Below are 17,367 nucleotides of genomic sequence, written 5' to 3'. Positions count from 1 at the left end.
AAGAGCCCAGGGGATGGGCACATGCAATAAGCCCCACCCCCTGCTCCCAGCAGCCCTGGGCCACAAGAAGCAGCCAACCCTACTTCACGTGGTTTAAAAGACTGTTAATAAAACGTGCATGAAACATGAAGAGAAAGGCTATCAGTAAAGTAGTGAAAAAGGAACAACTGGTTGGTGATTAAAATTTGAGCAAAGTATGTGACTTGAAGAGGGGGAGCTGTTAAAAAGGAAGTCACAACTGTTTATACATGGTTCCCCAGTCCTGACAACTGCATTACTGTGCTAGAGAGGAAGGAGGAGACTGGGGGCTGTGGAAGCCGGTCCATTTTGACAGAAGGGGACTGGCTCCGATGCCAGACTTTGAAGAGCTATAGACCTGTGTGTGTTTGCTTTTTTGAACTAGAGGCGTCCCTTTCTTTTCCCCATTCTCTCTGTCACTCACACACTCATTTGAATACAGGCAGAGGTAGGCAGCTTAAGAGAAAGAACTCCTTGAACATCTCTTTCTCGACCTTCCGGCATATGTAAATATGCAAAATGCTACATTTCCCTGTTGTGTGTTGTACAGGGTCATTTGAATCATAGGAACATAGGGCTGAAAGGGACCTCAAGGGCCATCTAGTGCAACCTCCTGTGCAATGCAGGAAATTCACAACTGCCTCTCCCCCACACACCCCCAGTGACCCCTGCTCTATGCCCAGAGGAAGGCAAAAAACCTCCAGGATCCCTGGCCAATCTGGCCTAAAGGAAAATTCCTTCCTGAGCCCAAAGTGGTGATTATTGATTATTGTTACCCCGAGCATGTAAGAAAGGGCCACGAGAGCTGAGCACTGACTCATCCCTTCCTTCCCTTCCCTGTCATGATCTGCCTAATTTCACACAATCGACACTGCTGTCAGATAGCCATCTCACCTCTGCTTAAAAACTTGCAAAGAAGGAAAGCCCACTACCTCTCAAAGAAACCTGTTCCATTGAGGAGCCGCTCTGACTGTCAGGAAATCAGTTGATACATGTCTCTGCGGCTTAGAAGAAGAAATGCTCGACTTTTAAATCCGTGACAAGTTTGCGGGGGGGGGGGGGGGGGGCCCCCGGGGGGGGGGGGGGGGGGGGGGGGGGGGGGGGGGGGCAGCCCCCTCGGCGAGGGCGGAGGAGGGGCGGGGCCATGGAGGGGGGGTGGGGGGAGAGGATCCGCGCCTCCCTCCTTCCCCCGCCCGCCCGAGGCCGCCTCCTGGCTGTGGGGTGGGTCAGGGTGGTAGACTGCCCCTGGACGTGGAGGTTCCCTCGTTGACCGGGATTAAAATGTATTTGGGTCTCGATCCCCGGGGGGGGGGCGGCTGTGGGCCGATCCCCTTTTCTCCCTCCTCCTTCGGAGGCCCTTGAATGCTAGTATTTGGGCGGGAGGAAGGGAAAGCTCTCTCTGTCGGCTCCCGCCTTCCCTTCAGTCATTCTGTACATCTCTGTCCAGCCCACCACCACCACCCACCACCTCCCCCAGTCATCTAAACTGAGGAGTCCCAGACTCTTCCCCCTTTCCTGCTCCTGATTGTCTTGGTGGACTCCTCCTGCACTTTGTCCGGCTCTGCAAATATCTTTTCAAAGGTGCCTGTGGCTATCACTACGTCCTCTGGCAGCAAATCCCACATCCCCCCCCCCATCAGTTTTATTCAGGGCTTTTTGGGTAGAAAAAGCCCAGCAGGAACTCATTAGCATAATAGGCCACACCCAAAAGCAGAAACCCATTAGCCTATTAGGCCACACCCCCATGCCAGCACCACTCATTAGCCTATTAGGCCGCACCCCCATGACTTCCCTTGGCTTGCCTGGGTGCCCTGCAGCTGCAGGAAGCCCGAACAAGCCCCCCTCCTTGAAGGGAAGGGAAGTCAGTCCAGGCCTTCCCTCTGTAGCCAGGCTCACAGAGGTTTTGGCTGTAGTGGCCGTGGCCAACTCTGAAGAAGAAGAAGAGAAGAGATTGGATTTAGACCCCGCGCTTCACTACCTGAAGGAGTCTCAGAGCGGCTTACAAACTCCTTTCCCTTCCCCTTCCCTCCCCTCCCCACAACAGACACCCTGTGAGATAGGTGGGGCTGAGAGAGCTCTTGACAGAAACTGCTCTTTTTTGAAAACAGCTCTTATCAGAACTAGGGCTTGCTCAAGGTCATCCAGCCAGGTGCAAGTGGAGGAGGAGGAGAAGAAGAAGAGGAGGAGGAGGAGGAGGAGATTGGATTTATACCCCACCCTTCACTACCTGAAGGAGTCTCAGAGTGGCTTACAAACTCCTCTCCCTTCCCCTCCCCACAACAGACACCCTGTGGAATCGGTGGGGCTTAGAGAGCTCTTGACAGAAACTGCTCTTTTTCAAGGACAGCTCCTGCCCAAAAATAGCCCTGGTTTTATTCAATTTTCTCATTAACTCATTAACAACAGGGTTATGCAAGATAGGCATATACATATAATTTAACATAATTTTCGTTATACATACAAAAAGTGCTTTAATCAATCTAATCTATACTGTGGTGAGGAGTCTTTCTGTACAGTTCATACTATATATCAAACTGTATTGTGCTATAAATGCTACAAAAGGCGAAGAGTACCTATTACATCGGGTATTGAATCTTGGGTAGTTAGGTATGATAAGATAGGAGACCATATACATGTAGTATCATTGTGTTCTCCTTTGGGTTTGATTTGTTTAAAGATATCTGTGGTTTTTTCCATTAAGTATAGATTCCATAGTTTCTTGTACCAGAGGTTTACGTTCAGAGTGTTTTGGGACTTCCATGTGGATGCAATTGCTGTTTTAGCTGCAAACAGTAATAGGCTGATTCTTTTCTTAAGTGTTAGAGAGAGAGCAGTTTCGTCTCTGAGATTCGTGTTTCTGGGGTTTTGTCTATGCTCAGTTACAGTCCTTATTTCCTCTATTATTTTGTCCCAGAAGGACGCTACGATAAGGCATTGAAACCAGCAATGTATGTAGTTACCTGTTTCTTTACATCCCCTCCAGCAAAGGGGATTTTCCCCCCTTTTAATCACTCATGTTGTGAGGAAGTCCTTTGGTGGCAACGGGCCGTGGTGACTGAAGAGAGTCTCCATGTACAGTGGCAGCAAACCTTTGAATATCCATGCTAGGAGGCATCATCGGGGAAGGCCCTAGTCCCTGTCCTGTTCCTTGGCTTTTCAGAGTAACTGGTTGGCAGTTGTGTGAGACAAGATACCGGAGGAGCTCCGGGCAGGGCTTTTATGCTGTAGTCACAGAGAGAATGCTTAGCAGTCTTTCCTTATGTTTGAGCAGGCGATGCCCTCTGAAAAGCCCCTGTCAGAAGGCAGTCCTCAGGAGCAAAGTTCTGGAGCAGGTAGAAATGACTCCTGTCCAGAGGAAGCAACAACGTCCAGACAAGGAAGCCACTCATCTCCTGGTGACAGTCATGCCAGGGACCTTTGGTGGGAGGACTGTGATCCTGAGGATGAGCCATCTACATCGTCTGCGGGAGTTTCTTCCAGAGTGTCGAGGAAAGCACCGGCTCTGCTGCATATTGACCGGCAGCAGATCCAGCCTGTGGGGCAGTGCGCTCAGGCAGAGGAGCTCAGAGGCCTTGGCGTTGATGTGTACGACCAGGAAGTGCTGGAGCAAGGCGTCCTCAAGCAGGTGGACGATGCAATAAACGAAGCGAACAAGGCGGTTCGTATTGCTGAAGCGGAAAAGGATTACCAGTCAGTCCTGGATGACCTCAGGTAAGCTGAATGAGCCGTGACCTTTTTTTGTTTTACACGTTGAATTAAATAAATAAATAATTAGAAACCATATCTGGCAGGTTGGCTGTTAACAGAGAGAGCATCTGCATTTAGATGGCGATGAGTTCTTTTGGTGTGGGTAAATATGACCCGTGTTTCAGCCAGCAGCCCAGTTTGGTCCAAGCTCATGAGGGCTTGGGAGCTATGCAGGTTTGGCCATTGTTGGTTGCTTCTCAGAGGCAGGCAGGCAATGGCAAACAACCTCTGCTCGTCTCTTGCCTTGAGTGGGTCACAACTTGATGGCACATTCTTCATCTACATCTGACGACATATTCCAGAACTGATTTCAAGCCGTGTCGGTGTCCCCTGCCTTATTTACGTGGGAGCTCAGGATCCAAGCATTCTCACCAACTGGTCTCAGGTGTGGTAATCATAGGGTGAAATCCACACATCCCACGCTAGGGAATTCTTGGGAACGCCAGTGGATCTGCTCTAGGATGATATTTGTAGATTAGAGCCTGCAAATTAATGTCTAGCTTCGCTCTCCATTGCTGACATTGTCCAAACATTGTGCCTCCACAGAAACAAAGAGGCAGCTTGCGTGTCTTGTACTCTCCAGTATGATTCGCGAGTAGAAAATTCAGGCTGTCATTTGTGGAGATTCAGGCTGCAGTCCTGCTCAGTTGGAAGTTTGTCATGGCTCTCTGTAGGGCAGATTTCTCCAGTGCTTTTATGTAAAAACCATATGGGAGGCTGATAGTCCTCTTCGATCCAAATGCACTCATATCTCCCTCAGCTGTCTTATTTCCTTAAATTTTCCATCGGCTGCTGGATCAGAATCTCATTTAAGCCGTTATATACTCACCTTCAGCTTCTTACCTTTCTCTGGTCTCACTGGGGTAGTGGGCTTTACTTGAGTACAAACTAAGGTATTGATTGTTTTTAACCCTGGCTAAGTCATATAGTACTACCCACTATAACCTACTAAGCAGATTTTCCTAAATAATTTATTACTTAGTGTTCTGATATAAATATCAATGTAAAATTAAATAATTTAGAGTTAAATGAGAGTTTTAGTGGAACAAAGTTTGAGTCCAGTGGCAGACCAACAGAGTTTTAGTTTTTCTTCTTTCTGTAATAAAGAAGTTCTGGTTATTCTACCCACAAAATTAGCTGGTTTCATGCACTTTTGGTTTTTCAAGGACTTGGGAACCAGCTTCTGGGCTAGAAATAAAAGACTATGTTTTTCAGTTCAGAACACTTGACGAACTCTTAAATCTTCTCATTGATGCCTGGGTATCTGATGACTGAGTTTGTGTTTCAGGTCATGTACGGCGTCCCTGAAACAAATCGGTACAATTATTGAACAGCTCACTCCTCACGCTGCAACCAGCAAAGATATTAACAGAAAACTAGATTCTGTGAAGCGGCAGAAATACAACAAGGTAATTCGAAGTTACTGACTTTCTTTGTGTGTGTACGCATAGAGGATATCACGTTAAACAGAATAACGTCCAAGGGCACGGTGAAAATCTGCAGCCTGCACCATCCTTCCTGGAGCTAAGTAGGACTGGCTTCCTTAGTGTCTTTCTTAACCCTTGGTGAAGTTCATTTTCAGTATACTGGGCGAATGCTTCTAAGAAGCTTAGTTTGGAGGACTAGAGCTTCCAGCCTAAGAACCTGAAATTGACCAAGGGTGTCATTGCCAAATAGGGCCTTTGGGAAATAGAACAGCAACAAAAAGAAAGAGTCCCCGGTTGTGTGTGTGGGGGGGCATGCCGAATGGAGAGACTGTGTCTTTTGGTGCTTTTTCTCCCTTTGGGCAGAAAATAGTTTTTCTGGTGTTGCCCTAAGTGGAGTTACACCCTTCTAAGTGCATTGGCTCGAGTACTGGTGCAGTTGAAGACAGAGTGTCAGCTATGCTGCCATGGGGGTTGGGGAGTTCATTCTGTGTCTTGTTAAGTGCTATTGCATTCCTACCCCTGCTGTTCTGCCTTTGCTGAAACGCTTATCCCTACAGATGTGCAGGAGGAGGTTGTGTTGTCCGGAGAGCTCCTATGTACCGTGAGAGACTCTGAGTTCTCAGCTTTAGCCACCTAACGGTTGCCTGACTTATTCCGCGCGCGGGAGGGTGCCTAATTGGCCAATGCCATGGGGGTGTGTGTGTGCCTACGAATACCCTATATCCTATTATGCTCTACTGGCTGGGGCCATTCTTAACAGTGCCTGTGTTACTGCATCTATAGCTTTGCAATAAAAGTATAACCGTTCCTGGAATGCGTGTACTTCGTTGTTAGCTGTGGGTTCTGACATAGAGCAGCTGTGGCAAAGTATTGCAAGGACATGCACGCCCACATGATTTCCTGATCTGAATTGTTTGTCTGCCTTTTCGCCCTAATTTAAATTGTTTTATGCACTTGGTGTACTTAGCGGACGAGACTCACAGCAGAAGAGATAGGAAGGGAGTGGTGGCAGACAGCGGGAAGCTATGAGAAGAGAGAGAGCAGGTTATGCAGTTGAAAACCAGACAAGTCTAAACAAAAAGTTTGTCAAACCTTTGACTGTGCTAGATCGAGACGAGTCGCCGTGTTAGTCTGTCTGTAGCAGTAGAAAAGAGCAAAAGGCCAGGAGCACCTTAAAGGTAAAGGTTCCCTTGCTCAGAAGCCAGTCGAGTCCGACTCTAGGGTTGCGGTGCTCATCTCCGTTTCCAAGCCGAAGAGCCAGCGCTGTCCGAAGACGTTTCCGTGGTCATGTGGCCAGCATGACTAAACACCAAGGCGCACGGAACGCTGTTCCCTTCCCACCGAAGTGGTACCTATTTATCTACTTGCTTTCGAACTGCTAGGTTGGCAGGAAGGAGTACCTTAAAGGCTAGCAAAATCGGTGGCAGGGGAGGCGCTTTCGGGAGCCACTGCTCATTTCTTCAGGTACTTTTTCAGATACGGCTCCTCCCCTGCCACAAAATGTGTTAGTCTTGAAGGTGCTTCTTGGACTCTTGCTCTTTACTGCTGCATTTGGCTGTCCTGTTAAGCTGTGTGCAGCTGGCGAGCTCAACCATCCAGGTAATTTGGGCATCTGTGCTTGTGAGAGCTCTGTAGAGGTTGAGGCAAGGCAGTAATGGGACGTGACCATCACTTCTTGTAAAGGTGGTGAAAGTTCAGTGTTTATGGGCTTTAGGAGTAGGAGCTGCCGCGGAAGATTTTACTGAAGAGCGGACAAAGGAAGGGGGACAGTGTGGGCAGCAGTGTTCCCTCTAAGCTGAGGGAGTGGGAGCTAACTCACAGGTTTTTAACCTTCGGTTCGCACATTTTTGTCTTCGCTCAGGAAGGAGGGCTCCAGGGGAAACGTAATTTACTCAGTAGCCAAATCACTTGGCCACAACTTCAATGCCAGTCGCTCACCAAGTAGAATTATTGCTCACAGGACTCCACAGCTTATTGATTTGATTTATTCAGTTTGTGCCCCGCCCTCCCCGCGATACCCAATACTGAGATCAGGATCCCAAAACCGCCTGGACCTCCCTGGCCCTAAACCGCCTGGACCTCCCTGGCCCTAAGGAAGTCAGGTTGATGGTAACCAGGATGAGGGCTTTTTCATTTGCAGCTCCGTCCTATTGGAACGAGCTACCTGCCAAGATTAGAGCCCTGTGGAACTTGTCACAGTTCCGCAGGACTGTGAAAACAGAACTTTTCAGGCAGGCGTTCTGATAGGAGAGATGGCGTACCAGCAGCGCCCTGTGTGAACTTCGACCCAATATGACCTAACGTGGTGGCACCGTTGAATGTGTCTTTAAACTGCACTTTAGTTTTATCGCCATCTAATGAATGTTTTATATGGATTGTTTGTGTTTTAACTGATGCTTTGTATTTATGTTTTATTGTGTTTGAGTACTGCTTGTCAGTTTTGGAAGCCGCCCTGAGCCCGCTTGCGGGGAGGGTGGGGTAAAAGTGGAATGGATAAATAAATAAATTAAATAAATAAATAAAGCCACATAAAATCATTTCAAACACAATGAAATCATAAAATCATAAGGTGCTAGTTCATTAGTTACTTGAGGTGGCGTTCCAAAAAGAGGGAGCCCTGGTTGGCAGTAGGGGAAGGTGGATGTGATGCAGAGAGCGGTGACCGGCTTGAGGAGAAGAGAAATGAGGGCTGGTGAAAAGCTTGATAAAATCTAGAGGATTTCTGTGCATTTAACCACAAAGCAGCACTGAAAGAACGGGGGCACAGAAGTTTATACAAGTTCTATAAAAAGTAATTATAGGGTCTAACATGCATGTCAAGGAAGAATAGTCCTTGGCTGCTTCCTGATGGGAATTTTGCCTGGGGTGGCCAGCTGGGTGTCCCTTGCTTTTGTGGGTAGTTTCCACGAGATGTCACGCTCACTCTGAATCCGCATGTGGCTCGTGGGGCTTGCCTTTTTAAGCTGGAGCAAAGGGAGAAACCTCCCTTGCTCCAGCGGAAAGGAGAAAGCGTGTGTGTGTGTGGGGGGTGGTGGCTGTCGTCAGAGCTTCCATGAGGAAGCTTCACCCCTCCCTGAGAAGGGACCAGAGTGAAGGTCTTCTGCTTTTTTGCCCACACTTTAAGCCCTTCACCCGGCTGTTCTCCCCAGCGGGGTGGTGCCACCGGCATTTCGCTGTAGAGGGACGATTGTGGTCAAGCACCTTCACCCTGCTTCCTGCAGCTTCGGGGGGGGGGCTTTTTCTGCCCCCATGTGGAAGCCTGGCCCAGACAGACCTGCCTTGGCCTGGGTGGCCCGGGCAAGCCTGATCTCATCAGATCTCGGAAGCTCAGCAGGGTTGGCCCCCGGTTCGTCCTTGTGTGGGAGGCCACCCAGGAAGTCTACGCAGAGGCAGGCCATGTCTAACCAACTGTGTTCTGGGGTTGCCAACCACCAGTTGGTGACTGGAGATCTCCCAGGATTACAGCTGATCTCCAGGCTACAGAGAGCAGTTCCCTGGTTGCTTCAGGAGGTGGACTCTGGAGCGTCATGGTATCCTGCTTAGAGATGTGAAGGCCCAGAAAAAAACGGAATAATTCGTGGAAAAAACGATTTTCCCCCATTTTTTTCCTGAAGCCTTTTTTGTTTTTTTCCGAAAAAATGAAAAAAGAAAGGGAAAAAAATTGATTATGGAACGTTTTATTTTAACATGATGAATAAAATATTTTAAGACAAGGTGTTCAAATATTTTCAAAATCATTTCTAAAATATATATCTATGGTATCAGATTGATCTAATTTCTGTGCACTGAGGACAAGCAAGTCCTAGGTTACAAACTGAACTCTCCAATGCAAGAACAAGATGCATTTCTTCCTTTAGGAGGGGCTGTTGTCACAAGAAAAGAAAAAGGGTTCAGTTTTGTTCTTGCATGTGGCTGGGTATTCTGTTTGTAATAATTGTTTGGATACACTATATTTTAATAGGCTAGTTGTGATAATTTCATGCCAAGTAAAAATGTCCATAGTCATATTTTATGTTCCTAAAGTAACAGAATGACTTTCAATCTGGAAAAGAAAAAAGAAGTGCTAATGTAGCATTTCCCCCCCCATTTTCCCGAAAATTTCCGTTTCCACTGGAAAAAAACTGGGTTTTTTTCCGAGCTTCAAAATTTCTGGAAATTTTACATCTGCTGAGCCCCCTCCCCAGCCCAGAGCTGGCAACCCTACTCTGTTCTGGCCTTGGCTTGAAAACCCTCTGGGGTGGTCACAGGTTGGCTGTGACTGGACGGGACGTTGTACCCCCACCAGCACGGGGAAGCAGCCAGTGTTGGGAGCTCCTTGGAAGTTACGCACCCTTGTTCTGCGTTGTGGCACTTCCTCCGATATCCATGCCGTGTACACATTTCCCCATTCCTGATACATGTGCATAGTCCATGTGATCACACAAGTGTGTGTTGTTGTGCCTGTGTGCCCTTGTACACACTGTATCCCACAGTTTGCTTTAGTATGCAGCAAGAACTTTCTGGCTCCAGCACTCCGCCATTGGGGTTGAAGAACGTCAAATGGGAGGTGGAGTTCTAACTTTTAGGGGGAAAGGTAATGATGTTGTGAAGAAATACCATGTTCTTTGCTGTGGGGTATAAATCACTGCTGGAAAGGAGGGTCAGAGCCAAGCTGTGAGGTCAGGTTCCCACAACCTCTTAAACTGCATCAGCGGCCCAGTCTTTCCTGAAGGCAGCTGGAGCTTGTCTTGCCCCCCACTCTTGAGTCCCCGTCCCAGCACCAGCACAACAAACCCTCCATCCATCCCTCCCCTTTCACATATCTAGAAGCTGGCTGGAGAGTGAGTGTAGAGTAGGGGTGAATGACAGGAATGTTCAGAAACGGAAAGAAGAGAAGGAGTGTGAATGGTGACAAAGCAGAGACTGAACAGGGGTGATGACAACGAAAAGCAAGGCTCTTTAGAAGAGCGAGGATGGCAGTGCAGAAGGGGTCAGGAAGAAAACTGAAGCACTTTCTATGCAAATATTTTAATAAATTGTCTTCAAAGAAATGTGTAAGAGCAGCTTCATAGATCAGCGGTCATTTGGACTGGAAGGGGACGATGCTTCCTCAGAGCATTGAAAGTGACCATGGCTGCTCAGGCAGGGTTATTTGGCAACCTATTAATCCCCCCCCCCTTTTTTTTCCTTGAAATGGTTTGATTTCATTAATTACTGCTACTTTTAGATTAAAAAAAGTAAATAGCACCCCACTGCAAGTTTTTCACATTTTTGCCTGAAACATTTTTTCCTAGTTTTCCTTGAAACCTGCAGGGCTGCATGCTTTCTCTGCTTGCCGCCTATTAGTAATATTCCCTTCTGCTGGCCTCTTGTTACAATGGTGTCACTAATTTGGTTTATGTTTTAGATAAATATTTGAGTGTCAGGTATTGCATCTTATGATGGAGTTCATTTGCACTTAGGCAGTGAGCCACCGCCCCTTGCCCGCCCGCCCGCCCGCCCAGCTATAATTATGTGCTGGGATTGTCTGCTCAGGGTCCCATGCATATGTGCATGTTTAATGCCGTCAAGTTGCTTCTGACTTACGCAGCCCTACAAATTAGTGACATCGAAAACGTCCTGTCATGAACAGCCTTGCTCAGGTGATGCAGACTGAGGGCCTTTATTTATTTATATTTATTATTTATTTATCAAATTTATACCCCGCCCTCTCCGCAAGCTTCCTTGATGGAGTCAACCCATCTCATGTTTGGTCTTCCTCTTCTCCTGCCGCCTTCAACTTTACCTAGGACGATTGTCTTTTCCACTGACTCGTGTCTTCTCATAAAGTGACCAGAGTACGATAGCCTCACCTTAGTTATTATTGCTTTTAGGGAGAGGTCATGCTTTTTTTTAAAAAAAACCCACAATTTTATTAGGATATATTAATAGGTCAAACATATATCACATTACTAAATATCATATATATCCTTTTCTCCTATTTCCCCACCCCTTCTGACTTCCCACAGTGCTCCAACCTCCAGCCCATATCTTGTATTCCCCTCTTGTCTCCTTTACTCGTTAATCAAAATCTATAGGTAACATGTCCTTTAACTAATATTCTTATACATTTAAACTTCTCTTAAAGTCAATCTCTTTTCAATAATTTTCAAAGCAAAGTAAGTTGTTCTTTACATCCCAGTATTTCTCTAGATATTCTTTAAAGTCCTTCCAATCTGCAGAAAATTCTTCTGCTTCCAGATTTTTAAGCTTTCTTGTTATTTTGTCCATTTCAACCATAAAAAGTAATTTTTTTATCCGCTCCCCGATTTCGGGAGTTTTTTTTCCTGTTTCCAGCATTGAGCGTAAGGGAGAGTTCATGCTCGATTTGTTCTAGACCTCCCTTGTTTTGTCATTTTGGTGGTCCACAGGATCCTGAAAGCTCTCCTCCAACACCACATATCAAAGGAATCCACTTTCTTCCTGCTCGCTTTCTTCATTGTCCCACTTTCACACCTGTACGTAGGAATGGGGAATACCAAGGCATGAATTAGCTTGCTCTTGGTCGCCAGTGGCACATCCTCGCACTCAAGACTTTTTTTCCTAACTCTTTCGTGGCAGCTGTTCCCAGTCTCAGTCTTGCATGACAAGATGTGAAGCTAAACAGCAGAAGAGATGGGCAAAAGAGAAGCGTGAGGATTTGTATCCTGCCAATTTCAGTCGGGAAAGCAGCCCCGCTTCCCAGCCCCTGCGGCATCCGGAATGCCCTCGCTCATGAACGCGTCACGTACGGTCAGTTGTTCACAGGCTTAGGAGCCCCTCAGTATTGGCTCCTCCTGATCACCACCATTTATTTCAGCCGAAGAAGCAGAAGTAAGCTTGGGCCGTCTCACGACTCCCTCAAAGTTTTCTTGGCCTTCTGCCCAAACTGAAATTGTCTACCCCTCTCCTGCCACTTCATTCCGTTAAAGTGGTTAAAAAGTATGGGAGGTGGCGGGTTAGACTCCTTCCGTAGCAGCGGCTTTTGTGATGGCGCCTGTTACCCTTTCCTAAAGCGCCATAAGTCCCCGCAGACTCAGCAAGCTTGGGGCCCCCTTAGGTCCAGAAGATACATCATCTCTCTCCCCATGGCCTGAGTTATGAAAGCACCACCTGTGATCCCTATAAGATGGCAGAAGCCGGTAAAAAGTGGTTGGTTCCTTAATTCTTGGAAGTGAGGGTTCATCTGGAGTTGCTTGGCCCTTACTCCGTACAGAGCCAGTTTGGTGCAGTGGTTAAGTGCGCGGACTCTAATCTGGGAGAGCTGGGTTTGATTCCCCACTCCTCCACTTGCACCTGGCTGGATGGCCTTGGGCAAGCTGTACCTTTGATAAGAGCTGTTCTTGAAAAAGAGCAGTTTCTGTCAGAGCTCTCTCAGCCCCACCTACCTCACAGGGTGTCTGTTGTGGGGGTGGGGAAGGGAAAGGAGTTTGTAAGCCGCTCTGAGACACCTTTGGGTAGTGAAGGGCGGGGTATAAATCCAATCTCCTCCTCCTCCTCCTCCTCCTCCTCCTTCTTCTTCTCCGTTCCAACCATGAATGTGGATTCTTTGATAACTCAGTTGACAGTCTTTCATTTGAGAGAGAACAGATACGTTTTGACCCTCCATCGAGCGACTTCTAGACCCTCTCAGGCTGCACCCTTTCCTGCAACCCTTTCCTCCTGGAAATATCTTTGTGACTCTGCTTGGTATCCTCAGTCAGTGATTGAGTTTGAAAGGGTGCTTCCACCCTATCGATTCTGCAGTTGTTTCCGTGGCCTTTGATACTATTGATCACAGGATGCTAATTACACCTCCAACTGTGGCATGTTAGGTTTTCAGGGGGCTCCTCTTAAGTGGCTCCGCTCATTCCTGTTGTTCAGATTGCCTTTTTGGATGTTCCCAGTAGAGTGCTTGTAGGCTTTCTCCCTTCGTCTTCTCTCCACGCAAGGCCACAAGGTGTTTGTCACAGTTTGCCCTCGGTACAGTGAAGAAGCCTCCACCTCTCTGTCCTTTGCATATGGTCTCTGCAGTCTTTGTCCTTTATGGAATGTTTAGAAGAGGTTGGGATCTGGATGTGGTTAAGAGGACTGAGATCGAACAGAAGGCCAAGTGAGAAGCTGACTTTGCACATTGTATGTGTTTGGTGGAGGGAAGAGAATTGGGATTCAACACCCTGATGGAACTCAGCTCCCTTTGGTCTTTGTGATGCTCTTTGCTAGAACTCCGCATATCTGAGAGGTTTCCTCCACCTCTGTATTCTCGCACAATCACTGTATACAAGTTTTTCTTTTCTTAATGTTCATTGTTTCAAGAAATTAACGGTGGGTGTCACTTCCCATACAATATAAGGTCAGGATCAATGTTCCCTCTAAACTGTGGGGTCTTGTGAGCAAAAATTCTGCTTTGTGAGCTCCTGGCATTAAAGCTGTGAGTGAGTGATTTGGCTACTGCGTAAATTAGTTTGCTCTGGAGCCGCACCGTCCTTTCCGGAGCTAAGACAAAAATGTGTGAGCCGGAGGCTAAAAAACTGTGAGCTGGCTCACACTAACTCAGCTTAGAGGGAACACTGGTCAGCATGGCCGTTTTGAAATTGTAGTCTGCCTCCTGCCCCCGGTGATTACCCCTCAGACTTGTGTGACAGCACCTGTATGCTTTATTGGTTTGCAAATGGGAGGGAGAATAAAACCACAAGTACATATGAGAGAGTCCTATTAAAGTATAGTTATGAATTCACCTGATTGGCTGCGCTGGTCAAATCAGAACAGAGGCTACAATCTTCTTGTATGTCTTTTCCCATATGGGAGAAGGGCTTTGTAATTCCCAGCATGATATGGAACTGACAAGGCATGTAAGTGATGCTATGAAGAGTGGTAGTGAAACTGAGGTACCCCAGTGGCCTCCGTGGATGAGAGCGGACTCGTCTGTAGAAACAGATGTACAGTTTCGGAGGTCTGCTAAAAACAATTTTCAGAGCCATAATCTTTCCATCATACAGTGTAAGGGGAAGTCTGTGCTATGTTGTCTTTAGTGTCCACATAAAGCTTTGAATATAGCATTTAAACCACACGTGATTGGTTTTTTTTCCTAATAATATATTTCAGTTCAAATATTTGTTGAGATTGGGATATAAAATTAATATGAGAGACTTTGAAAAATTTATTTATTCAGTGTAATTACAAATATAAATATACTAAACCAAGTCAAGCTCTGTAGGGCATTGGGATTTTTTCCTGGAAAGCTTTGACTCATATTTTTCCAGAAAATTCTCATCACTGGTCTTGTGGCACCTTAAAGAGCTTACTGAGGCATATGTTTCCATGAGTCAGAGCCTACTTCATCAGATGCATGAAGTCTTAACATTAAATGGGCAGAGAAACGTCTACCCAGAGCTACAACCAGTGTGTGTCTGTATGGGGGGGGGGGGATTATAAAGAAAGATCAGTTTCTTAAGACAAAGTATGTTATAGAACAAATGTAAAAACGGGATCTGGTCAAAGAGTAAATGAGCCACGCAAAAGTGGGTGTGGGTCATTCCCAACTGTTAATGAACTGGCAAAATGGGATGAACCTGAATGGTGTACACAAACCTGTAAAAAGGAACAGTTCCTTTTTGTTGCAAGTCTTATAATGAATTGAGTGGTAGGCAGAACAGTCTTCAAGTTACCTGATTTCAGTCTCCATCTTTTGTAATGCTGAGTGCATGTAGGGCATGTAGCCCTGTCAGGTCCCGCAGCTTCCTTGGTATCCTGTCGCCGCTTGGAGCACTGTCGGAGATCTTGATGGGCAGCTCCGGACTGGCCCAAACTTACAAGGTGTCTCTAGTGGTTACAGCTCCCTGGCAAGAGTAGGTGAGCCCAACACACTTAAAAGCTGGCAGGACCAACAACGGGCAGATGGATGCTGACAGCGGACAGTCTCCTTGTTAGTCCAGTTTTCAAGGGGTCTTTGGGACTAAACAATCAGAAAGTGCTTTTGCAAACGTTTTCTCCCAAAGAGTCCAGACCAGTGAACTGTTTCCCCAAGATCATGTGCAGTGTTCCCTCTAAGCTGAGTTAGTGTGAGCCAGCTCACAGTTTTTTAGCCTCCGGCTCACATATTTTCATCTCAGCTCAGGAAGGATGACTCCAGAGCAAGCTAATTCATGCAGAAGCCAAATCACTCGCTCACAACTTTAATGCCAGTGGCTCACAAGGTAGAATTTTTGCTCTCAAGACTCCACAGCTTAGAGGGAACATTGATCATGTGTGGTTTTTATCCTCTGTGGTTCTGGTCTTGAGCGCAAAGCAGGGTGCAGAGGCCAGGGCATGCAAGGCGTCGGGAGGGCTCTCTCTCCAGTTCTTTCCCTTCTCCTCCAGAGTGATTCTCAACATGCTCTTCTAGCAGTCAGGTCCTTAATACTTACGTGATGTCCCCCATCTTGAAAGAATGGTATGTTTGGTTAGCCGAGACCCTCAGTCATAGAACTGGCTTTTTCAACGTCTGTGATATTATTTTAATACGGAAGCTCAGGAGAAAGGCAAGCATCTAAATGGGGTGAATAAACCTATGGAAGTTCGGCATTATACTTCTTAGGTCATGTTCTTGAATCTACCTCCCCAAAGTTTGGCCTCTTACGGAATTCCTTTTGCCTAAACCAAGGACATTTCCCTCCTTTCAGCACTTTTCCCTTCTAGCTGATGGGGAAATAGCAGGGCCTTTTCCCAGGGAGTTCACTGTGACTTTTTTGCCTATATTGTAGACAAGCCTATTGCTTTGTTGGTTATTGTTTGTTAATCATTGCGTTCGTCACCACTCAGACTGAAAATAGCTATCTACAGTCTTTTGCCAACTGGGAATGCTGTCCTAGGTTAACCTCTGAACACTGGCAGAGTGCAAATTAAGCATCCTGAATGCATTCGTTTTAACATACCTGCAGGGTGAGGTGTCGTGTCACTGCATAGAAAACGATGCGAGTACTGTTGTATGAGACAAGCAAAATCATAAGTCATTTATGAACCGCTAGTCTTCCCATTCTTGAGAGTCCCTTGGACTGCAAGAAGATCAAATCAGTCCATCCTAAAAGAAATCAACCCTGACTGTTCCCTGGAAGGCCAGATAATGAAACTGAAGCTCAAATACTTTGGCCACCCAATGAGAAGGGAGCACTCCCTGGAGAAGAAGGCCCTGATGCTGGGGAAGATTGAAGGTCAAAGAAGACGGGGACGGCAAAGGATGAGGTGGTTGGACAGTGTCATTGATGCAACGAACATGAAACTGAGCAAACTTCAGAGGACGGCGGAAGACAGGAAGGCCTGGTGTCATCTGGTCCATGGGGTCGCGAAGAGTCGGACTCGACTGTGCTACTGAACAATGAACAACAAAAGTCTTCCCATTATGTCCGTTTTTGTTTTTTGAGCATAGGAAGATTGAGGCTCGGTTTTAATCTTGTGTTTTCTCGTTATTCCAGGAGCAGCAGTTGAAAAAGATCAGAGCAAAGCAAAGGCACCTTGAAGCTGTCCTTGGGAAAAAGACTCCCGATGGAACAAACGATGCTGAATGGGAGGAAATTGAAGGTGAGGAATGAGAAAAACAGCTCATTCTAACCATCTCTCCTTATAATAATTGTGTTTTGGGGTGGCCACCGTCCCATGGGGTGGCGAGAAAAAATGCGCTCCCTCAGCCATTTGCCCGTCAGCTGCCGCTCGGGGCAACTGGCATGCCATTGGCTGGGGGGGGAGGGATGAGCAGCCTGGAATGGGTGGCGAGCAGCCAGTGGAGAGACGGACGAGGCTGTGGTGGGCGAGAGGTGGCAAGGCAGCCGTGTCGCGCTTCCCACGCTTGGCGCGGCCTGGGCCGGGGTAGCTGCGCGCCCTTCTTCAGGGATGGGGGGTTCCCTCAGCCGGCCCCGCTTCCCTCGCCCGGCGCGGGGAAAGACCTCCGAGGTGGCCGAGTGGGAGCGGCTGCCCAGAGACCCCCGCCCCCTCCTCGCCCGCACGCTGAGGCAAGCAAGCTGAGAAGGGGCCGGGCAGCCCTTTGCGGCCCTCCCGCCAAGGCGGCTGGGCAGGAGAGGCCAGCCAGAGCCCCCTCACCCCATCCTGGCCCAGCCACCGAGGCCATCGAGCCAGCAGGGGCTCAGGGAGCCCTTTCAGGCCCTCCCCCCCCCCGGTTCTCCTGCCCTTCCACCCAGGCAGCTGCCCAGGAGAAGCCACTCAGAGG

At 47.6% G+C, this 17,367-nt stretch overlaps 1 protein-coding gene across 1 annotated transcript in view; it reads left to right on the top strand.

The window, feature by feature from the left end:
- The first annotated feature begins 3,292 nt into the window (after positions 1-3,292).
- The window catches only part of ERCC6 (excision repair cross-complementation group 6), a 77,115-nt gene continuing 63,040 nt past the window's right edge, over positions 3,293-17,367 (top strand). Inside the window, exons 1-3 of the mRNA XM_015414199.1 lie at positions 3,293-3,729; positions 5,054-5,174; positions 16,619-16,724. Of these exons, the coding sequence (XP_015269685.1) occupies positions 3,293-3,729; positions 5,054-5,174; positions 16,619-16,724 (664 nt within the window). The remainder of the gene's footprint in view (positions 3,730-5,053; positions 5,175-16,618; positions 16,725-17,367) is intronic.

The sequence above is a fragment of the Gekko japonicus genome, unplaced genomic scaffold (genome assembly GCF_001447785.1).
Source record: "Gekko japonicus isolate JY-2015 unplaced genomic scaffold, Gekko_japonicus_V1.1 scaffold1319, whole genome shotgun sequence".
In the NCBI taxonomy this organism is placed as follows: Eukaryota; Metazoa; Chordata; class Lepidosauria; order Squamata; family Gekkonidae; genus Gekko; species Gekko japonicus.
Note: the sequence above shows the minus strand (reverse complement) of the source record. Positions and strands in the feature narration are given on the sequence as shown.